This window comes from Caretta caretta, chromosome 28 (assembly GCF_965140235.1).
Source record: "Caretta caretta isolate rCarCar2 chromosome 28, rCarCar1.hap1, whole genome shotgun sequence".
Classification (NCBI taxonomy): Eukaryota; Metazoa; Chordata; order Testudines; family Cheloniidae; genus Caretta; species Caretta caretta.
In genome coordinates this window covers 6,288,326-6,307,534 of record NC_134233.1, presented here as the reverse complement: position 1 = coordinate 6,307,534, position 19,209 = coordinate 6,288,326, and the positions used below count along the sequence as shown (strand labels likewise).

General features: G+C 61.1%; 1 protein-coding gene across 1 annotated transcript; it reads left to right on the top strand.

Annotated features, from left to right (window-relative positions):
• Window positions 1–637: 637 nt before the first annotated feature.
• LOC125627797 (syntaxin-binding protein 2-like) lies at window positions 638–19,048 on the top strand. The gene is made up of 15 exons (XM_075123778.1): window positions 638–903; window positions 3,367–3,416; window positions 4,361–4,442; window positions 5,042–5,118; window positions 6,082–6,160; window positions 6,895–6,998; window positions 8,142–8,290; window positions 8,844–8,928; window positions 14,641–14,771; window positions 14,915–14,961; window positions 15,912–16,009; window positions 16,518–16,583; window positions 17,117–17,197; window positions 17,534–17,672; window positions 19,005–19,048. Exons 1-15 carry the CDS (start codon window positions 867–869, stop codon window positions 19,046–19,048), a joined length of 1,269 nt encoding a protein of 422 aa, XP_074979879.1. The 5' UTR covers window positions 638–866.
• Window positions 19,049–19,209: the final 161 nt, after the last annotated feature.

Below are 19,209 nucleotides of genomic sequence, written 5' to 3'. Positions count from 1 at the left end.
CTTTTCCCGCCATTGGCAGCTCCCAGGACAATTTTACCTCAGACTGTTTCCACCCCGGCTGGGGCTGTACCGTGTTTTCCCGCCGCTCCGTGCAGGAGGGGCCGGGACTGGCTGAGCAGTGGTACAGTCCCTTCCCTCCGGCCCTCCCCGCCCCCGGCAGCGCTGAAGGACGCCATTCCCGACGGGGCGCGACGGGCAGAGGCCGTTCGCTCCATTCGACCTGCCCCTGTTCCTGGGTGCAACACGGGGCCTGGCTGAGGGGGGCTGGGTGGAGGGGGGGCGAGGGGCCTGGCTGATGGGGGGAGGCTGGGGGGAGGGGGGACTTGCAGCTCAGTGGGGGGCCCTGACTGGAGTGGGCTGAGGCCCCACTACCCCAACCCAGTCCTCGCTTTAACCCTGCCCGAGGCCCCCGCCTCCCTCTGCGCCCCACGTGACCAGGTGGGGGTTCAGTGGGGACCTGCGTGGCCCTGTCACTGGTCGCCTGCCCATTGGTGCCCAGGCCCAGCCCTCGCAGCGCCAGAAGTGGGGGGCTGCGGCGTTCGGCCGTCTTCAGCCCTGCAGACATCGACCCGCCAGCACCCCAGTTGCTTTATACTGAAATCAGTCACTGGGGGGGCTGGGCCCGTCCATCAGTGACACTGGGGGGGGCTGGGCCCGTCCACCAGTGACTGATTTCAGCGTCGCTAGGGGCTGTGGCCCAGTGTCACAGACACTCCCCAGAGCATGGCAGGGAGAGGCCAGGGCGTGCCCAAGGTCAGGAGCAGAGCCGGGGCAGAACCCAGGAGTCCTGACTCCAGCCCCACCCCGCACACAGCTGAGTCCCACTTCTACCCATAGGGCTCGAGGGGACGTGGCAAGAGGCAGAAATGGCCCCGTCCGGGCTGAAGGCGGTGGTGCGCAAGAGTGAGTGCGGAGCCGGGGGGTCTGAGTGCGGAGCCAGTCGGGGGCAGGGTCTGGTTGGGTGTGGGTCTGGGGGGGCAGGGCCCAGTTGGGGGGCCCTGGGAGGGGCGCTCCTGGGGGTGTCTCACCCTCGGGGAGGATTAGGAGTCAGTCGGAGCAGAGAGCTCCCCCCCGCCTGCCTGTCATACACCAGGAAGGGGAGGAGGCTGTCTGCCCCACCCCCAAGGGCTGCCCCCTCCCATAGGAGCTGCACTTTGGGGGGCGTCATCGTCGTCATCTCTTTCCATCAGGATGACTCCCACCAGGGCCGGTGCAAGGATATTTTGTGCACTAGGCGAAACTTCCACCTTGCACCCCCCCCCCCGCCCTCCCCGACAACCTCTGAAAACTAGTAAAGTTAGCATTATAAACAGCCTGTCAGAATGGGTAACGGCTGCGCGCGAGGAGAAAAATGACGTCATAGCCGCTTTGTAACGTAGTGAAGCAGTACACTTCTGCCCGGCCCCAACACAGAGCTGGCGTAGGCTATAGCTGTAATGTAGGAGAGAGCAAGTTAAAGCCTTACACTTCAGAAGCCCAACCCACTTCTGTTACTTCAGAAGCCCAGATCCACTGCTGAATCTCCAGCCCAGGCTGCAGTGGACGGGGCCTGTGGCTAAATCCAGACCACAGACCTGGGGTTTAAAAGACTCTTGGAAAGTGGATTCAGTTCTGATGTTCCATGGTTGCCCCCAGAACTGGGACAGAGCAAAAGTGGCCCACAGTTCAGGACGGCCGGTGGTGCTAATAACCCTTAGCTCTTCTCTTAGCTTTTCCTCACTAAATTGCACAATTAGGAGGGCCTGACAGGTGACTTTTGAATACTTGGGGTGGGCCATACTGCCCTGGTTCAAGAGGGGTCTCTGAACAGGAATAGCAGGGGGCTGCGGGTCAGGAGTGAGGGGCATCTGCAGAGCCGTGGCAGGGTGGGGGGGAACCCAGGACTGGAATAGCTGCGGGTCAGGAGTGAGGAGCACCGGCGGAGCTGGGAGTGGGTGGTAGCCCAAGGCTGCGATAGCAGGGGGCTGCGGACAGGAGTGAGGGGCACTGGCAGAGCTGGGAATCGGGGGGGAGCAAAGGGCTGGAATAGCAGAAGGCTGCGGACAAGAGTGAGGGGCATCTGCAGAGCCGTGAGGCGGGGAACCCAGGACTGCAATAGCTGCGGGTCAGGAGTGAGGCAGAGCTGGTGGGGGACAGACCAGAGCTGGCATAGCAGAGGGCTGTGGACAGGAGTGAGGGGCACTGGCAGAGCTGGGAATGGGGGGGAGGAAAGGGCTGGGATTGCAGGGGCTCCAGTCAGTAGTGAGGGGCACTGGCAGAGCTGGTGGGGGGAGCCCAGGGCTGGCGTGGGGAGCTGTAACTGCAGTTCAGGGTCAAAATGCCTGGGCGGAGTTGCGTGGAGAAAGCAGGTTCATGTCTGCCTTCACCATGTCTGGATCCAGGCTGTGCTGCCGGCCCCTTACCTTGCACTCGAGCCCCACGTGCCCCAGTGAATGGGGCGTCCGCATGCCGCAGGTGTAAAGGAACTGCAGGAAAGCAGCAGCGAGGCCAGCGCGTCCTGGTGCAGAATAGCCCCTGGAGCCTCATTAGGACCGAGCAGCCAAGTCCTGATGGGCTAGAGGTGGGGTAGGGAGAGGCATTGCTTGAGTTATGGTGGAAACATAGTGTGTTGGGCAGTGCACTCACGCACACCAGCTACCAGGAGTGGGAGTGAGAGCACAGGTCAGGGTCGTGGGGCTATTGCCCTACGGGGCCAGCCAGAATCAGGTGCTTCGTAGGGGTAAAACAAACAGATGTATTATGGTAGCACCCAGGAGCCCCAGTCATGGACCAAGGCCCCATTTTGCAAGGTGTTGTACATTATTCATTAGGTGTATTACGGTAGTGCCCAGGAGCGCCAGTCATGGGTCAGGGTACCATTATGCTGGGCACAACAAAAAGATGGTGCTTGGCCCAAAGAGCTGACTATCTAATTGCTTAGCTGGGCCGTGGAAGGTGCCCAGGAGACAGGCCGGCAGTTCTCTGAGCGGGGCATGCCTTGGAGGGGTTCTATGTGCAGGACTCAGGATTTGAAGTCTTTGTTGTGTTGTTGTCCCCCACACACTGTAGAGGGTCCCTGGATCCCCTCCAGTCAAGAGGTGCTGGACAGGATCTGTTCTCTTGCTGCACGGGGCCAGATGCTTAGTTCAGCTGTGCTTGTATCCAGCCTGGCAGAAAGGAAGGGGGATCAGACCCATGGCCCATCTAGCCTGTCACCCCACCACGATGGCCGACTGGGGGCTCGGCTAGGAGCACATCGCTAGCTGGTCTGAAAGCAGCCTCTGAGCCACTTCCCCGAGGGGTCCTTCCACCAGCCAGTGGGTCCTGGCTCAGGCACAGCCGTCCCATCCGAGCCCCACCACTGATCCTCATCTCTTTCACTCGCAGAGATCCTCAGCGTTGTCCTTCACAGCGTGAAGAAGGAAAGAGAATGGAAGGTAAGCAGGCCGAACCTGTTGCCCTGGTGTCCCCCTGGGGATATGCTGTATCCATATATCATGCTCCTCCCCCTCCAGCCTCTTGAGATTCATTAGGAACCTGAGCTTTTCCAGGCTGGATCAGATCCCTGCTCTGTCTAGCCCATCATCCGTCCCCAGCTAGGCTTGGGTATGTCTGCCTTCCCACTGCGCTGGATCAGACCCAGCTTGTCCAGCTAGCCCCATATCTCCCCCCCACACACACACCGGATCAGACCACTGGGACCAGTGAATCAGCCTGGGTGGGAGGAGGAGCAGGAGAGTGCCAAGCATGGGGGCAGTATGCACCATTGGGCAGGCAGGTGATTGAGCCCCCGGCATGGACTGGGCTGGGGGATGTGGAGCAGCGGGTTAGGCCGGTGCGGCAGAGGGAGCATTCGGCACGGCAGGAAGGTGGTGGAGATGTTGGGCCAATGGCCTACAGGGCTTTCCTAGGGGAACACGGAGACTCCCCTCGTTCCATTTCTCTGTGCCCTGATCCTGGTTCTGTCCGAGGGCTGGGGAGCGGATATCTGGTGGATTGGAGCAGGGGACTGGGAGCTAGGACTCCTGTTCTGTCCCTGCCTCTTGCACTCACCCTGTCACCTGGGCGAAGAGGCTGATGGAGGATGGAACCATTCTGAATGGCCGGGTGTCCCAGGTTTGTCTCCTACATCTCGTACCAGCCACTCTGCTCGGAGCCGCTCTCCCTGTAGCTCCTCACGCAGTCCTTAGCACGGTCAGCTCAGCAAAGTGCAGGATTGGTACCGGCCCTGCTGCTCTGCTGTGAAAGGGCTGTGGAAGGGCTCTGCCATTAGCAGTCGCTCTGCTCCCTTGGCTGTGCTGTGGATGATGATGGTGGGCAGCTGGGCTCAGGGCAGTGACTAGTTCATCCGAAGTGGAGCGCTCCCCTCTCGCTACCCCAGGTGCTGATCATGGACCACCCCAGCACGCGCATCCTCTCATCATGCTGTACGATGTCCGACATCGTAGACGAAGGCATCACACGTGAGTGGCCCCTCCCTCCCGACTGCTCCCCCCGCCAGGGCTCCCCTCCCCATTGGATACAACTCACAGTCAGGGAGTTGACTTGTCTACATTCACATTTGCATCTAGTTTCCCCGCTTTGCAGCCCCCTAGACGCCCTCCTTGCTATGGGTACCTTCCCAGCCAGGTCTAGTTCCCTTAGCCTGGCACTTTCAGCCCGTGGAGCCTCTTCACCGCTTTTCTCAGACTCCCGCTAACTCCTCGCTGCTCCTCCCCAATGCTGTGGGCAGGGTCCTGGCTGGGGAGGGCGAATGCTGGCTCTCTGCTTTAGGGTGGAGGAGCCCTTGGGGTTGAGGGGCACAGAGCTGAGCCAGCACTCTAGCGGGGTGCCCCCAGCACAGTACAGAGGGCCATTCCTTCCCTGCTCCATACTGTGGCAGCATCGCAGCCCACGGCCCCACATCGAAGCGGCTGCTGCATTGTCGCCTCTGGAACGCCCCGGCCTGCTGCCAGCGAACATCACTGTGCCCTTGGCTTCCCCTCCCCACATCCTGGTGGAGAGCGGCTGGGGTGGGTGGCTAGGACACACTGACCCGCGCCCAGTGTCTGCTCTCTCCTAGTTGTGGAAGATATTAACAAGTGCCGGGAGCCAATCCCCAGCCTGGAGGCCGTCTACCTGCTCAGCCCAGTGGAGGAGGTAGGAGCTCGGGCCTGGGGCAACTGGATGGGGAGCAGGGAAGACCCCGGGACAGCTCCTAGTGCTGCCTGGAGGTGGCGCTGTCCGGGGGGATGCGCAGCACAACGTCAGGATGGGAATGGGGCCAGTCAGGGCTCCCCAAGAGGCTGCTTCCCCAGAGCTGGGCTTCATGTTCTTTGCCACGTGAGGCACAGACTGTCCCCCAGACCTCTCCGCAGTGCAGTCCTGTGGGGGTTGGATGGGCAGATGCAGCAGGTGGAGAGAGGCGACCTCAGCTGAGACTCAAAGCGAAGGAGACTCGCTGAGGCAGAGGCTCAGGGAGCAGGGGCTGTTGGGGAGGAGGCTCCTGCATCTGCAGCAGCGAGGTGAGTGGAGGGAGACCAGGGGCAGGGGGCGCTGGCAGAGCAGGGTGAAGCCCAGAACCCACAGGGGCTGCCCGTGGAGGGAGCGCTGTAGGAGAGGACTGCGAGCTGGGGCTTGGGACAGGGCAGCCAGGTTCTCACCTGTCACAATGACCGGTCGAGGGGTCTGAACAGGTTCCAAACACCCTGCCAGGCTAGCTGGCGTGGCGAAGCTGCAGGTGCCCAGCATGGCGCCTGGGAAGGGAGGGGGCCCTGATGGTAGTTGCCTGGGATTGCTGCTTGGCCGGCTGTTCGCTGGACACTGCTCAGAGCCCACTTAGTTCAGCAGCAAGGCAATGCCAGGCCTCATCTGTGGCCGGGCATGGACACTTCTGTGCCAGCAAGAGATGTGGCTGGGCCCTGAGGATGTCCCGGGCACATGGGCACAAGCCCTGCTCCAGGCAGGGAGGGAGCCCAGAGCCAGGGGGGTGAAAACCAGCCCACCTCCCGATGGCATCATGCTAGGCCCTGAGTCCCCAGGGCCTGGGCATGGGCTGGGCCATTTGAGCAGCAGGGAGGGGCCTCGGCAGGTGCTGACAACCCCCCTCTCTCCGCTTTGCAGTCGGTGCAGGCTTTGATCAATGACTTCCAGGGCACCCCCACCTTCAACTACAAGGCAGCTCACGTCTTCTTCCTCAGCCGTGAGTATTGGGGGTCGGGGGATCCCCCAGCTGGGAGCCTGGACAGCGGCACACTGGAGCCTGTGGGTGGGGGGTCTCTCTCTGCCGGCAGGCCAGTGCGCAGCACCCTGATTATGCTCTGCCCTCCTGCAGGGGGATGCAGCCCCAGCAGGCCAGACTGAATGACCCCACCTATCCCTTCCCCCCCCTTCTCCCCCACGGGCCTGCCTCCAGCCAGCACGGCTCACAGACACCTGCAGCGTGTGCCCAGAAAGGCGGCCTCTTGCTACCATTCCCAGCATGCATTGCTCCATCAGTCCCAACTCGGTGGGGGGATGGGACACCACCAGAATACCCAGTGTGTCAGGGTCATATCTGCTTCTCCCCATTACAGCGGCAGGGGGAACCCAAGTCCCCTTCCTCCTTGTGCATCATCCTGAGTTGTACACTCCGGTCACTCAGCCCTGCGGGCGGGCTGAGGGCAGGGTGTGAGACAGGGGCTGCATCGGAGAGATTGTGGCTCCCCCTCGCTGCTGATGCTGCAGAAGGCGAGAACCCGGCATGACTCTGGTTCGGGGGGGCTGGACTCATCGTTGACTCCTGTGTGGCCCTGCTGGCTTGCCCAGGTTCCCCACAAGCGTGCAGCACTACTGCCCCTGCTGTGCCCGTCCTGGCCCCGTCCGTGGGGGCTGGCGCTGTGCTGGGGGTCCTGAGCCCTGTGCCTGTCACTCCCACCCACTGCCTTTGCCTTGCAGCCTGTCCTGAGCCTCTGTTCAAGGAGCTGAGGAAGTCACGGATCACCAAGGTCATCAAAACCCTCAAGGAGATCAACATGGCCTTCCTGCCCTATGAGAGCCAGGTGAGGGGTGGCCGGACTTTGGAGGAGCAGGTCCGCGGGGCGGATGGTGACGTACGACACCACACCCTTATTGTTTCATGTGGTTTGGCGGGGGAACCTTTCCCTTCTAGGGCCCCGGGTTTGACGCCAGCACAGGACAGCAGGAACTAGCTGGCTGCTCACACCCTGTGAGAGGTGGAATCGCTGGCTTGCACCTGGTGGGGATGGTAGATGTATGGGGGAGGAGGGCCCTGCCTCCCTGGCTTTACCAGCTCTTACTGATGGTTTATACTAGGCCTGCAAGACAGCCCGATACTCCACACGCCTGCCCTTTACCCAACCACCCCATCCCCTCCTTGTGTCATCAGTGGATTTCCCCCCTCCTGCCCCTGAGGGGCAGGACTGTGGTGTCAGCCCCATTGCATTGATGGGGAAACTGAGGCACAGAGAGACATGAGCCTGGGCTACACACAAAAGCTTTGTTGGTATGGGTTTGTTACAGGGACATGAGAGAAAAAATCCCCCCTGTAACTGATGCAGCTGTGGTGGCAGGGCCCCTGGGTAGATGCCGTTACGCTGGCAAAGAAGTCCTTTCGCCACTCTAGCTGATTTCATCTGGGGTACCGGTGCCAGCTGTGCCAAGAGAAGCTTTGGCTGGTATAAGCTGAGTGTCCGTCAGGAGGCTTTGCTGGCTCACCCGTCCCGTTGCGCCAGCAAACCCTTCATGGGCCGATACTGTTTATTGGTGTCCAAGCACGTTTGTCCCAATGGCTCGTTCTGTTTGGCCAGTGAAATAAGCGACAGCGGCAGACGCGCCTTGATGCTGGGTTTGCCCGTGGCTATGCTGGGGCTTTCGCCAGACTAGAAGCGTCGCCAAGCCCCCTCCCCCAACATTGAGGGCACCTGGGGGTCTGCAGCCAAGTAAGGACCTGAAGCTGGGGCATCTTCATCCCAGGCTGGTGCATGAATCTCTGGCTCGCTATCCCTCTACCACAACAGGAGTGGCACTGGCAAAGGGATCTCTCCCTCACTAGGGGCTCGCTACAGCTCCACCAGGCTGGCCTGATCCAACAGCGCATCTTAGGGGCGCGGTATGGGACACAGCTGGCCTGGCTGCAAGCAGTTGGCACCGGGGGCTGATCTCTGCTCTCCCCCGTCCCCAAGGTGTACTCCCTGGACAAGCCAAAGACCTTCCACAACTGGTTCAGCCCCTACCGCTTTTTCGAAAAGAACAAGCAGCTGGAGATGCTGGCAGAGCAGATTGCCACATTGTGTGAAACCCTGGAGGAGTATCCAGCCATCCGCTACAGGAAGTGAAAAGAAAAGGAGTACTTGTGGCACCTTAGAGACTAACCAATTAACTAATAACTAATAACAAATAACTAAAAAATCCATTACAATCTACATACCACACAGACTATGCTGACAGCTTGTGCCTCACGCTCTAAATTGGTTAGTCTCTAAGGTGCCACAAGTACTCCTTTTCTTTTTGCGAATACAGACTAACACGGCTGTTCCTCTGAAACCTACAGGAAGTGAGTGTGCCCAGGGGAAGGGGTACCCAGCTATCCCCTATAGGAAGTGAATGTGCCATGGGGAAGTACCCAACCATCCTGTTCAGGAAGTGAGCGTGCCCAGAAGGAGAAGGGTACCTGGCCATCCGCTACAGGAAGTGAGTGTGCCCAGGGGGAGGGGTACCAGCTATCCCCTATAGGAAGTGAGTGAGCCATGGAGAAGTACCCAGCCATCCTTTACAGGAAGTGAGTGTGCCCAAAGGGCGAGGGTACCTGGTTACCTCCTACAGGAAGTGCGTGTGCCCCTCGAGGAGGAGCTGTTTCTGACCCACAGGGTTTGTCTTTGCTGCAGGGACCATGAAGATAACTTCCACTTGGCGCACGCTGTGCTGGCCAAACTCAAGGCGTTCAAGGCATACGAGCCCAGCATGGGAGAGGTGAGCAAGCTGTGTCGGCCACACCCTTGCCATGGGACAGAGCCACGGGGGAGCACATGAGAAGTAGAAGGAAGGAGGAGTGATTTAGAACCTGCTCGGAGATCCTGGCAGGCGGAGGGGTGGGGTCTAGAGACCCTTGGAGATCCTGAGGGGTTGGCAGAACAATAGCATTCCCTGTGTGGCTGGACTAATGGCCCCAGCCCTTCTCTAAGACTGGCTGTGGGCAGATCTCAAAGTGCTCTACAAAGGCTAGTGTCCTTATCCCCTCTGTATAGATGGGGAAACCGAGGCACCAACTGGGGAAGTGTGTGCCCAGCACAATCTCTCTGTTTATAAACAGGGCAGTTCGGTCAGAGAACTAAGCTTCGCACACAGAGCCTCTTCCACACCTGGACACTCCTGTCTGTGTGTGCTCCTACACCCATCACCATGGTATCAGAATCTCACTAATGAATTCAGCCTCCCAGGGGAGGCAGGGTGGCCTGTGTTACAGATGGGAAACTGAGGCATACAGGGAGTCTGCCAGAGCAGGAATAGAACCCAGCTCTCCCGAGCCTTAGCCACAAGTCAGCCCTGGCCTGCGGGCTTCCCCTAGCTCCTGCCATCCCCGTCCCACCCCCAGCAGAGGGGAGCTACAAACCCACCCTGCCCTGGATTCTCACACGGGAAACCCAGTAGCTCCTACCCCCCTAGGAGAAGCAAAGTGATGTAAAATCCAAGGCCTGCCCAGATCTCTCCCTCCTGTTGCCTCTGCTCTTGCTTCCAGCGTTTGCTGAGCTGCTGGGAGACTGTGCACCTGTGACCAACTGGGAATGTTTGTAATATCTTTTATGAATCTGATGTGTGCCTCAGTTTCCCTATATATTTCCTGGCTTCTCTGGCAGGGGGTGAAGGGGAAGGATTCTCGGGGAAGGTAAGAGTCATGCCGGGGGTGGGGGGTGTCACCTCCCTGTCTTGGTGAAATGAAGAGAATCCAACACAGATCAGCCTGGGGGCCAGAAAGACCGTGCCGGCTCCAATGGCTCCTGGCTGGATGCTCCCAGCAGGGAATTGGAGCAGGGCCCCCAGCTCGAGAACACAGGGTTGGGAAGGTTTGAGCTGGGGGATGAGTGCGGGAAGCTGGGAGCTCTCGCCTGAGAACTGACCAAGGTCAGGCCGAGGCCTGGTCTACACGAGGCAATTGGGTCGGTGCCACTGCGTTGCTTGGGGGTATGGGAAAGGCGGAGTCACTGAAGCGGAGCAGCTGAAGTGGTTTACATGTAGACAGGCCTTGAGTGAGAGACCCGGAGCTGAAAACAGGTTTCTCTGCAGCTCGGCCAGGCTCTGGGCTGACCAGAATGGCCTCTTGCTTTAACCTTCAGTGGGCTGGGCTGCCCAGGCTGGGGTCCAGGTGCCTAAGAAACCCGACTGTTCTGGTCTCCAAAGCCACCCAGCCCGCAGTCCCGGCACCCTGGGGCCTTGTCTGCACTAGTCCCTCTTGCCTTGATGTTTCCCAGCTGCCAGCCCTGAGGGGTAGCTGGGACAGGCAGTGCTGTGGCACCCACCAGTGCACTAACCACCCCTCTGCTCTGGGCAGGGTGGGGTGACCCGGTGGTTACGCCAGCCCCCATCTGCACTCGGGGATCCCTCCAGCAGAGCCGAACTGGCAAAGGGTGTGAGCAGAGTCCCGTGGGGGGTGGGGGCGGGGGCTGAGCCTAGCAACCCATCCAGGCTGGGTAGGGCTAGAGGGGAATGATGGTGCCAGCTCTGGGTTCATGTCCCTGCTCTGCCACAGACTCCCTGTGTGACCTTGGGTGAGTCACCCAGCCCCTCTGGGCCTCCATCCCCCTCTGCAATGGGGTGACAGCCCTGCCCAGCCCCACGTGCATGGGGGGGCAGGATGCAGCAATGATAGTGCAACAGTGGTGGGGGCCAGATACTCCTCCAAGAGAGGCGCTCCCCCGTCAGCCTCAACCCATTTACCCAGAGGCTATGGAGACCTGCCAGGCGGATGGGCGGTGGCCGGTCGGACGTTCTGCTCCCGAGCGTGGCTGAAAATCGGGCCACATACTGAGGTGGGACAGTTGGGATAGCATCAGGGGCTGTACGTCCCCACCCCACCCACCCCTGACTGTCTGTGCTACCCAGCAAAGAGCAGACGCAGCCCCCCCCCTTGCCGAGGTGCTCCTGGGTGGGCTTGGGTTCCACTGGGGCTGCTGGAGCCGGTTTCAGAGCCCTCTGCCATGTGAGCGCAGGGCTGGTCTCCTATCGCCACCTGCTGCGCAAAGAGGGCAGTGCATGCTGATCAGGCAGGAAGCGGGGGCTGGGCCAGCCCCCCCATGATGTGGGTCTGAGATGCTGACCATTGGAGTGGTCTCTGTCCCACTGGATGCTGGGGGGCCTGTGACGAAGTGGGACTGTTCTTAATGTTTCCTCTGAATAGTGTGGGGGTGCCTCAGTTTCCCCTAGGCAGTTCTTAAGTATCTAGGGGGTGGAGTAAGGGTGTATGATCATTGCAGAGCCCTAGAGGGCATGTGTGTGCAGGGGTCTGGACACAGAGAATGGCCGACACCCTGTTTCCTGGCAACTGATGGCCTGGGCCCTTTCCCCCCTGCAAGGTGAGAGCTGAAGGGTTGGAAAACAAAGGAATCAGGTGACCACCTGGCCCGGGAAAGGAACAAAGCCCAGAGGAGGAGGGGCTGGAGGGGGTTTTCAGTTTGGGGCTGGCTGGGACATGGAGTGAAGTGCAGACGTGGTTGTCTGGCTCACTGCCCCCCAAAATGGACCCAGCTGAGGGGTCCCGTTCTCTGCACCTGCAAGCTCTGTTTTAGACCATGTTCCTGTCGTCTAATAAACCTTCTGTTTTACTGGCTGGCTGAGAGTCACGTCTGACTGCGAAGTTGGGGTGCAGGACCCTCTGGCTTCCCCAGGAGCCCTGCCTGAGCGAACTCGCTGTGGGAAGCGCACGGAGGGGCAGAGGATGCTGAATGCTCCGAGGTCAGACCCAGGAAGGTGGAAGCTGTGTGAGCTGCGTGTCCTGAAGACAGGCTGCTCACAGAAAGGCGACTTCCCCAGAGTCCTGACTGGCTTCATGGGGAGGAGTTCCAGAGCATCGCCCAGGGACTCCGTGACAACTGGTGTCAGCGGTGGGATGTACTGCACCCCGTGGATGGTGCTTCCTGCAGTAAGTGACTGGGGAGCAGTAACACGAAGGGGGATTGCCGAGGACCAGGCCTGCTGAAGGCTCAGAGAGGAGCGGTTTCGGGGGGCGGTTAACCCCTGGGAATGTGTGACCAGCGAGAAGGACTCTGCAGTAACAGGGTTCCCCTGGGGATTGCAGCGAGCAGTCCAAGGGGCGGAGGAGTCCGCAGCTCGACCCTGGCAAAGAGGTGGTGACCTCGAGAAGGGCTGGCACACTAGGGGTTCTCCCTGGAAACCGTGGGGAGCTGAGAACACACGGGCCTGTGAGTCCACAACAACTTGGGAGGAGCGGAGTGATGGCCTGTCACCGTCTCCTTAAGAAGGACATTGTAACCCTGTGCAAAAAGAGAGGGTTGAGCGTTGGAAAGTTCACCAAAGCAGAGTTAATCGTGCAGCTGGAGGAGGATGACCGCTCTAAGGAACAGATTCCTGACCCCAACTGGGGCTATAGCAGTATCTGGTAGCAGCTGGAGTGGTAGCCAGGCATTGCCAAGACTCCTGTCCCCGACCAGATGAGGGTCTTCACGATCGGGTTCCGCATCAGGGGATCGAGACGGACGGGATTGGAGCTGAGTCCGAGAGAGCAAGAGGACCCTGGGAGACAGCGAGAGCCCGAGAAAGAGCTGCAGAAGCAGCAGCAGGATGAACTGGCGGTGGGGGAGCGGAGAGGCCTAGGGGACCTCCCCGGGGTGAGTGGGGATAGATCCCGGGGGGCCAGTTCCGCAGGGAACCTCGAGACTAAATTGCTGCCCCTGGTTAAGGAGGGGGTGTGTGTGGATGCCCACCTCACTGCCTTTGAACAGGCTGGCGATTTGAACCAAGGGGACCCTGCGGAAAAGCCCCGGTGTCTAGCTCCCTTGCTGGGTCCCAAGGCCATAGACTCCGTCAGCCAGATGGTTGGGGATGTGGACAGGCTCCCACTCCTGACCCCAACCTATATGTCTGTGTGGAGTTTCCTGGGGCCAGGCCCCTCGGACCTCCAGTGGGAGTAGAAGGTGATGGTCAATGGGGAGACATTCTTGGGGTGGCCAAAGGGCATGGGCTGCATAAACCTTCCCACATGCGGCCTGCGAGTGCTATCGACCACCCCTGACCTAAGGGAGGGCGTGAAACTGGAAGGGCCTGGTGTAACTCCTACCAAGGAATGGGAGAGATGCTGGGGCATCCATGGGAACGTTGGTGGCTTCGAACTTCCCCAGGTCACCGGCTAAAGTGACCCCGCTCAGTTCGATCTCGAAGGGGGGAGAGATGTGACGAAGTGGGACTGTTCTTAATGTTTCCTCTGAATAGTGGGGGGGTGCCTCAGTTTCCCCTAGGCAGTTCTTAAGTATCTAGGGGGTGGAGTAAGGGTGTATGATCATTGCAGAGCCCTAGAGGGCATGTGTGTGCAGGAGTCTGGACACAGAGAATGGCCAACACCCTGCTTCCTGGCAACTGATGGCCTGGGCCCTTTCCCCCCTGCAAGGTGAGAGCTGAAGGGTTGGAGAACAAAGGAATCAGGTGACCACCTGGCCCGGGAAAGGAACAAAGCCCAGAGGAGGAGGGGCTGGAGGGGGTTTTCAGTTTGGGGCTGGCTGGGACATGGAGTGAAGTGCAGACGTGGTTGTCTGGCTCACTGCCCCCCAAAATGGACCCAGCTGAGGGGTCCCGTTCTCTGCACCTGCAAGCTCTGTTTTAGACCATGTTCCTGTCGTCTAATAAACCTTCTGTTTTACTGGCTGGCTGAGAGTCACGTCTGACTGCGAAGTTGGGGTGCAGGACCCTCTGGCTTCCCCAGGAGCCCCGCCTGAGCGGACTCGCTGTGGGAAGCGCACGGAGGGGCAGAGGATGCTGAATGCTCCGAGGTCAGACCCAGGAAGGTGGAAGCTGTGTGAGCTGCGTGTCCTGAAGACAGGCTGCTCACAGAAAGGCGACTACCCCAGAGTCCTGACTGGCTTCATGGGGAGCAGTTCCAGAGCATCGCCCAGGGACTCCGTGACAATGGGGGGCCACACAGGCTGGGACTGGGGAGCTAGAGCTTCATATGGGGTCCCAGCTCAGATGCAAGGTGGGGCTTAGGGATAATGTCCTGTCGTCCCCCTCTGGGACCTTGTATCAAAGAGTCTCTGGGCCTGGTGTTGGTTCATGATAGACTAGCCAGGCCCTTCTGGTGTAGTTCCCCCCGTCCCCACACAGCATATGGAGCAGGGGGCAGTCAGGGAGCTGCCTTGTAAGGGGCATGCTCCCGTTGGTGGAGAGGCACGAGCAGAGAGCATGCTTGGGGGAGGGGGGCATTGCTATTTGCATGAGGGGCAGGTAGCCCGTCCCTGCAGGGGGCGTTGCAGTGCAGCTGGTCAGGGCAGGACCCCAGGGCACGTCCCAGCTAGCTTGGGGGTGTCTCTTGGCTTCCCCCTGGGGTTGGGGGCTGGGCCACAGAGAGGGTGGGTAGTGAAGTTTCAGGCCACCAGGGCCCATTGGATTGTGCCGTGTAAGCCAGGCCAGGAACCCTCTGCCAGAGCAGGAGGTGACGGGTTTCTCTCTCCTTTGCCCCAGGGCCCCGACAAAGCCCGTTCTCAGCTGCTGATCGTGGACTGGAGCTTCGACCTGGTGTCCCCACTGCTGCACGAGCTCACCTACCAGGCCATGGCCTACGACCTGCTCAGCATCGAGAAAGACACCTACAAGTAGGGCCTGGCTGCCAGCAGGGGGCGCCCCGCACCCCTCCTCAGGCGGGCTGGGGGGGATGTGGCCCAGGCACCTGCACTGCTCCGCAGCCCCCACGCTTGGGCGAGGGGTGCCGCAGCCTGACCCCATCTCCCCCCTGCAGGTACGAGACGATGGGCATCAGCGACTCGCTGACGTCTCCAAGTGAGCGCGCTCGGCCCTGCCCCCTGACGCACCCCTCCATGCCCCGCCCATCCACTGGACATACCCCCCCGTGCCCCACCCAGGGCCAGGACCCATCCCCCCCCCGGACACACCACTCCGTGCCCCACCCAATGCCAGGACACCCCTGGACACACCCCTCTGTGCCCTGCCTAGTGCCGGGTCTTGCTACTCCCCCCCACCTTCGGCACACCTCTCCCCTCCCCACCCAATGCTGGGACCCCCTACCCCCACTTTGGCACAGCCCTCCCCTCCCCGCCCGCTGCCAGGACTCCCCCTTGGACACACCTCTCCCACCCAGTGCCAGGACAGCCCACCCCGTTGACACACCCCTCCCCCTCTTTTCCAGTGCCGGGACTTCCCCCATCCTCCCCTTCAGACACACCCCTCCCCTTTCCTTCCCACCCAGTGCTGGAACCCCACTACCCCTTGGATACACTCCTCTCCCACCCAGTGCAGGGACACCCACCCCCCGCAACACACCCCTCTCCTGCGCAGTGCCAGGGCCCCCCTCCCCCTCCCACCCAGTGCTGGAGCTTGTCCCTCAGACATACTCCTCTCTGAGTGCTGAGACCCCCTGGACCCAGCCCCTCTCCCCAAAGGACCCCTGAGCGCTCCCTTCCAGAGCCACTGTCCACATCTCCTCTTGGGGATCCCCCTGGACACTGTCTTCCCCCGATTCCAGGGTCTCCCCATGCACCTTACAGCTCCCTTGAGTGAGTCCCTCACCGACCTCCTGCTGGGCCTGCCGCTGCCCCCAGGCCCCCCCCAGCAGGGCGCCAGGAGCCCCCAGAGGTGCACTGAACTCTGCCTTGGGGTAACTTAGGAAGAGGGCCTCCCTCAGCCTGTCTGAGGCTCTTGAGGCAGAGAACCCTGGTGCCTGTGGGGCGGGGGCTCCATCCCCTGTAGCATAGGACAGGGTACCCCCTACCTCCAAGGCAGTGCCTGGCTCCGTCCTGACCCCTCTCCCTGCTGCAGGAAGGTGACGGAGCTGCTGCGCACCTTCTATGAGAGCAAGAGGCTGACCACGGACAAGGTGCGGCAGGGGTTGGGGGGAGCGATTGGGGAGTTCAGGCCGGAGGGACAGGGGGACCCATCCCACTGCCACTGATGGGGAGGGGAGGCTTCCCTGCTGCCCCAGGAGGGGTTGGCGGGGGTGGGGGGGCTGTCCCATTGCTCCCAGGGTTTGCCTGTAAAGGGCTTAGAGGTGTATGTGGAGTCCCCTGCCCCCCAGCCAGAGCTCTGGAGCTCCCCACAGTGGGGGAGGGCAGAGGCCCATGGGGCGGGGTCAGACAGCAGGATCGGGACCGTGCAGGGAGAGCTGCAGGGAGCCAACGCTGGCATCTCCCTGGCCCGCTGCTGCTTTACACCTTGAGGGGCGCTCGGGTTGCGGGGCTCCCGTCTCGTTCCAGCTGGCCTGGAAAGGGCAGGTCTAACCTAAGCCGCAGCCACGCATGGCCTGAGCGACCCGCCCTGCTGCCTCTGCCCTGCAGGGGGCTCCAAGCGCTGGGAGCAGCCGGGATATCACCACCGCCTCCCTCCAGGCCAACATCGAGGACCTGTCCCAGATCCTGAAGAAGATGCCCCAGTATCAGAAGGAGCTGAACAGGGTAACGGGGCTGGGCTTTTAGTGGGCAGGGGGCAGGCCATTCAGTGGGGCTGATGGGAGGGGCAGGGTGCTCTGTGGGGCTGGTGAGGGCCAGTAGGGACTCTCCTGGGGGGCAGGGCACTCTGTGGCACTCCGCTTTACTGCCTGATGAGAGCTGCTGACCTGTCCCGTTGGGCAGAGCCATTTTCCCCCCAGGTGCTGTGTGGCACCATGGGCAGCAGCCTGCCTGTCAGTGCCCAGAGCTGCCACGTTAGCCCCACCAAGGGCAGCCCTTGGGTAAAGCCCGTGCCTTGCTGCTGCAGCTCTCGGGAGAGGGCCTTGGTGGGCTTCCAAACCAGCCTATTGGAGCCACTCCTGGTGCCACTGAGCCATGTGCCAACAGAAAGCTCCTGGCCACTGGCACAGATACCCCGACACCTGCTGATCTCCAAGCCCCCAACCTCGTGGTGACTAACAGAGAAGCCGTGGGTGCAGGTGCTCTGGACCAGCCAGTGATACGGTAAACTCCCCCTGTGCCCCGGTCTCTCCCCGCAGTACTCCACGCATCTGAACCTGGCCGAGCACTGCATGCAGCACTTCAAAGGAAGAGTGGAGAAGCTGTGCAGCTTGGAGCAGGTGGGTCTGTGGGCAGAGCCTGGCTTGGGGCAGAGTCTGGCTCATGGACTCAGCCCGGAGAGAGGGGTCTCAGAGCCGCAGGCTCGCTGGAGCCAGGGTCAGCCCCTCCATGCAGCACCAGGGGTGCAGAAGGAGGACATGGGGCTCGGGTTACTCCCTGGGGGCCAGTTGCTCACCCCAGAGGGAGCTGACCCCAGGGAGGAGGGGGCCCTGGCACGGGGTAGGCGAGCTGTGGGTCAGGGGGCCGTCACATCTCCCATCCTGCTGCGTGGGCGGGAGGAAGCAGAGTGGCCTGACCTGGGCCTTGTGTGTGCGCCCCCTTCCCCCTGCCCCCAGGACCTGGCTATGGGGACGGACGTGGACGGGAAGAAGATCAAGGACCCCATGAAGATCATCTTGCCTGTCCTGCTGGACCCCAGCGTGCAGGCCTACGACAAGATCCGCATCATCCTGATCTACATCTTCCTGAAGAATGGTAATGCCACAGGCCTGCAGGGGGAGCACTGCGGGGCCTGCTGCTGCAGGGGGGTGCTCCTGGAGGTGGGGCCCAGACCTGTGGGGCTGGTGGGGAATAGCACTGCTCAGACTGGCAAGCCCTCCTGCTATGCAGGGCGCCCCCCGGCCAGCCGCTTCCCAGGGCCTGTGTCCAGCCCGGCTTTACAGCCCTGTCTTCCCTCTGCCCACCTCTCGGTGCCTGCAAGCCTGCCAGTGCGCCACGCCCATGCTCCGATCTGGGGTCAGATCTGGGGTCAGATCTGGTGGCCTTTGCTCCCTGCTACTGCCTTCCGAGCAGTGTCCGCCCTCCATGCTCCCCCAAGCCCGTTCTCTGCAGGGAGGGGGGATGGAGAGACACACACCTGGAGCAGTCCCCCGGCCCATTCTCTGCAGGGAGGGGGGACTTCCCTCCCTTCCTGCAGGCTGTTCAGATACCATGTTGTGTCTCTGAGCCTCCTGCAACCAGTCCCCTGCCCACCCCTTGTGTCATCCCTGCAGCAGCTCCCTGCTTCTTGCTGCATCCAGCCCCTTCCCCAAACTCACCATGGCCTGGGGAACCTCCCTGACCCTGACACTTGGCACAGTCCCTCTTCCCCCATCGGTTCCTATCCCATGCTGGCTCGGTGGGGCAGGGCCCTGCTCCGGGGCCCTTCCTGTAGCCCTGCTCAGGCACTGCCCCTGTGCCCATTGCTCAGGCCAGGGTGCCCTCATGGGGCTCCTCTGGCTGCCTGGCTGCCCAGTTTCCTGGCCAGGGGGTGCTGTGGAGTTGCCAGGCCTCCCCGTCTGCACTAAGCAGCAGTAAATGGTTTGGGGGGGCAGGGGTGGGGCACGTTGCCCTCCCTCCAGCTCAAGGCCTCACAGCCTTTAAGAGCCAGGCCTCGGCTCTGACTCTGCAACTGACTGGCCGCAGAAGGGGGAGCCCAGATCAGGGGGATGGGGGCTCCCATTGCACTGCCAGGGGGAACTAGAGAGACCCCTGACCCCAGCGCCCGAGAGAACCTGTTGAGGGAGGAGCAGCAAGAACCTAAATTCGATCATTAACTGTGTGGGGTCCAGTGGGTTAGAGCGGATGGTGCTGGGAGCCAGGACTCCTGGGTTCTATCCTCAGCTCTGGGAGGGCAGTGGGGTCTAGTGGGTTAGAGGGGGGCTGAGAGCCAGGACTCCTGGGTTTACTCCCAGCTCTGAGAGGGGTGGGAAGAGCAGGATCTCAGGATTTGATCGGGGAACTAGGACTCCTGGGGCCACGGACTCGTGTGCCTGGGCTGTGGGTGCGTCCCGGGGTGCTAGCACTGACCTGTCTCTCCCCGTGAAGGTGTGGACAAGGAGAACTACTGGTGCTTATTACAAGTGAATTAACAGATTTCTTTGTATAAACACAACTGATTTCTCTCTCTTTCAGGAACTGGAGTTAGTGCTTGCTTTCAATTCAGTTGGCTTTTGCTGCAGTTATTTAAGAGCCCTTTTTATTATTTCAAGAGGCCCTTTGATTTCCTTAATTTCTATTTCAGCAGCTGGCT

Excerpts from the sequence above, each read along its gene's own strand:
- LOC125627797 (XM_075123778.1), top strand. The coding sequence starts at position 867 with ATGGCCCCGTCCGGGCTGAAGGCGGTGGTGCGCAAGA. Across the intron at positions 904-3,366 it reads GAAGGCGGTGGTGCGCAAGA|AGATCCTCAGCGTTGTCCTT; the intron begins GTGAGTGCGGAG and ends TTTCACTCGCAG. Across the intron at positions 8,291-8,843 it reads CCAGCCATCCGCTACAGGAA|GGACCATGAAGATAACTTCC; the intron begins GTGAAAAGAAAA and ends TCTTTGCTGCAG.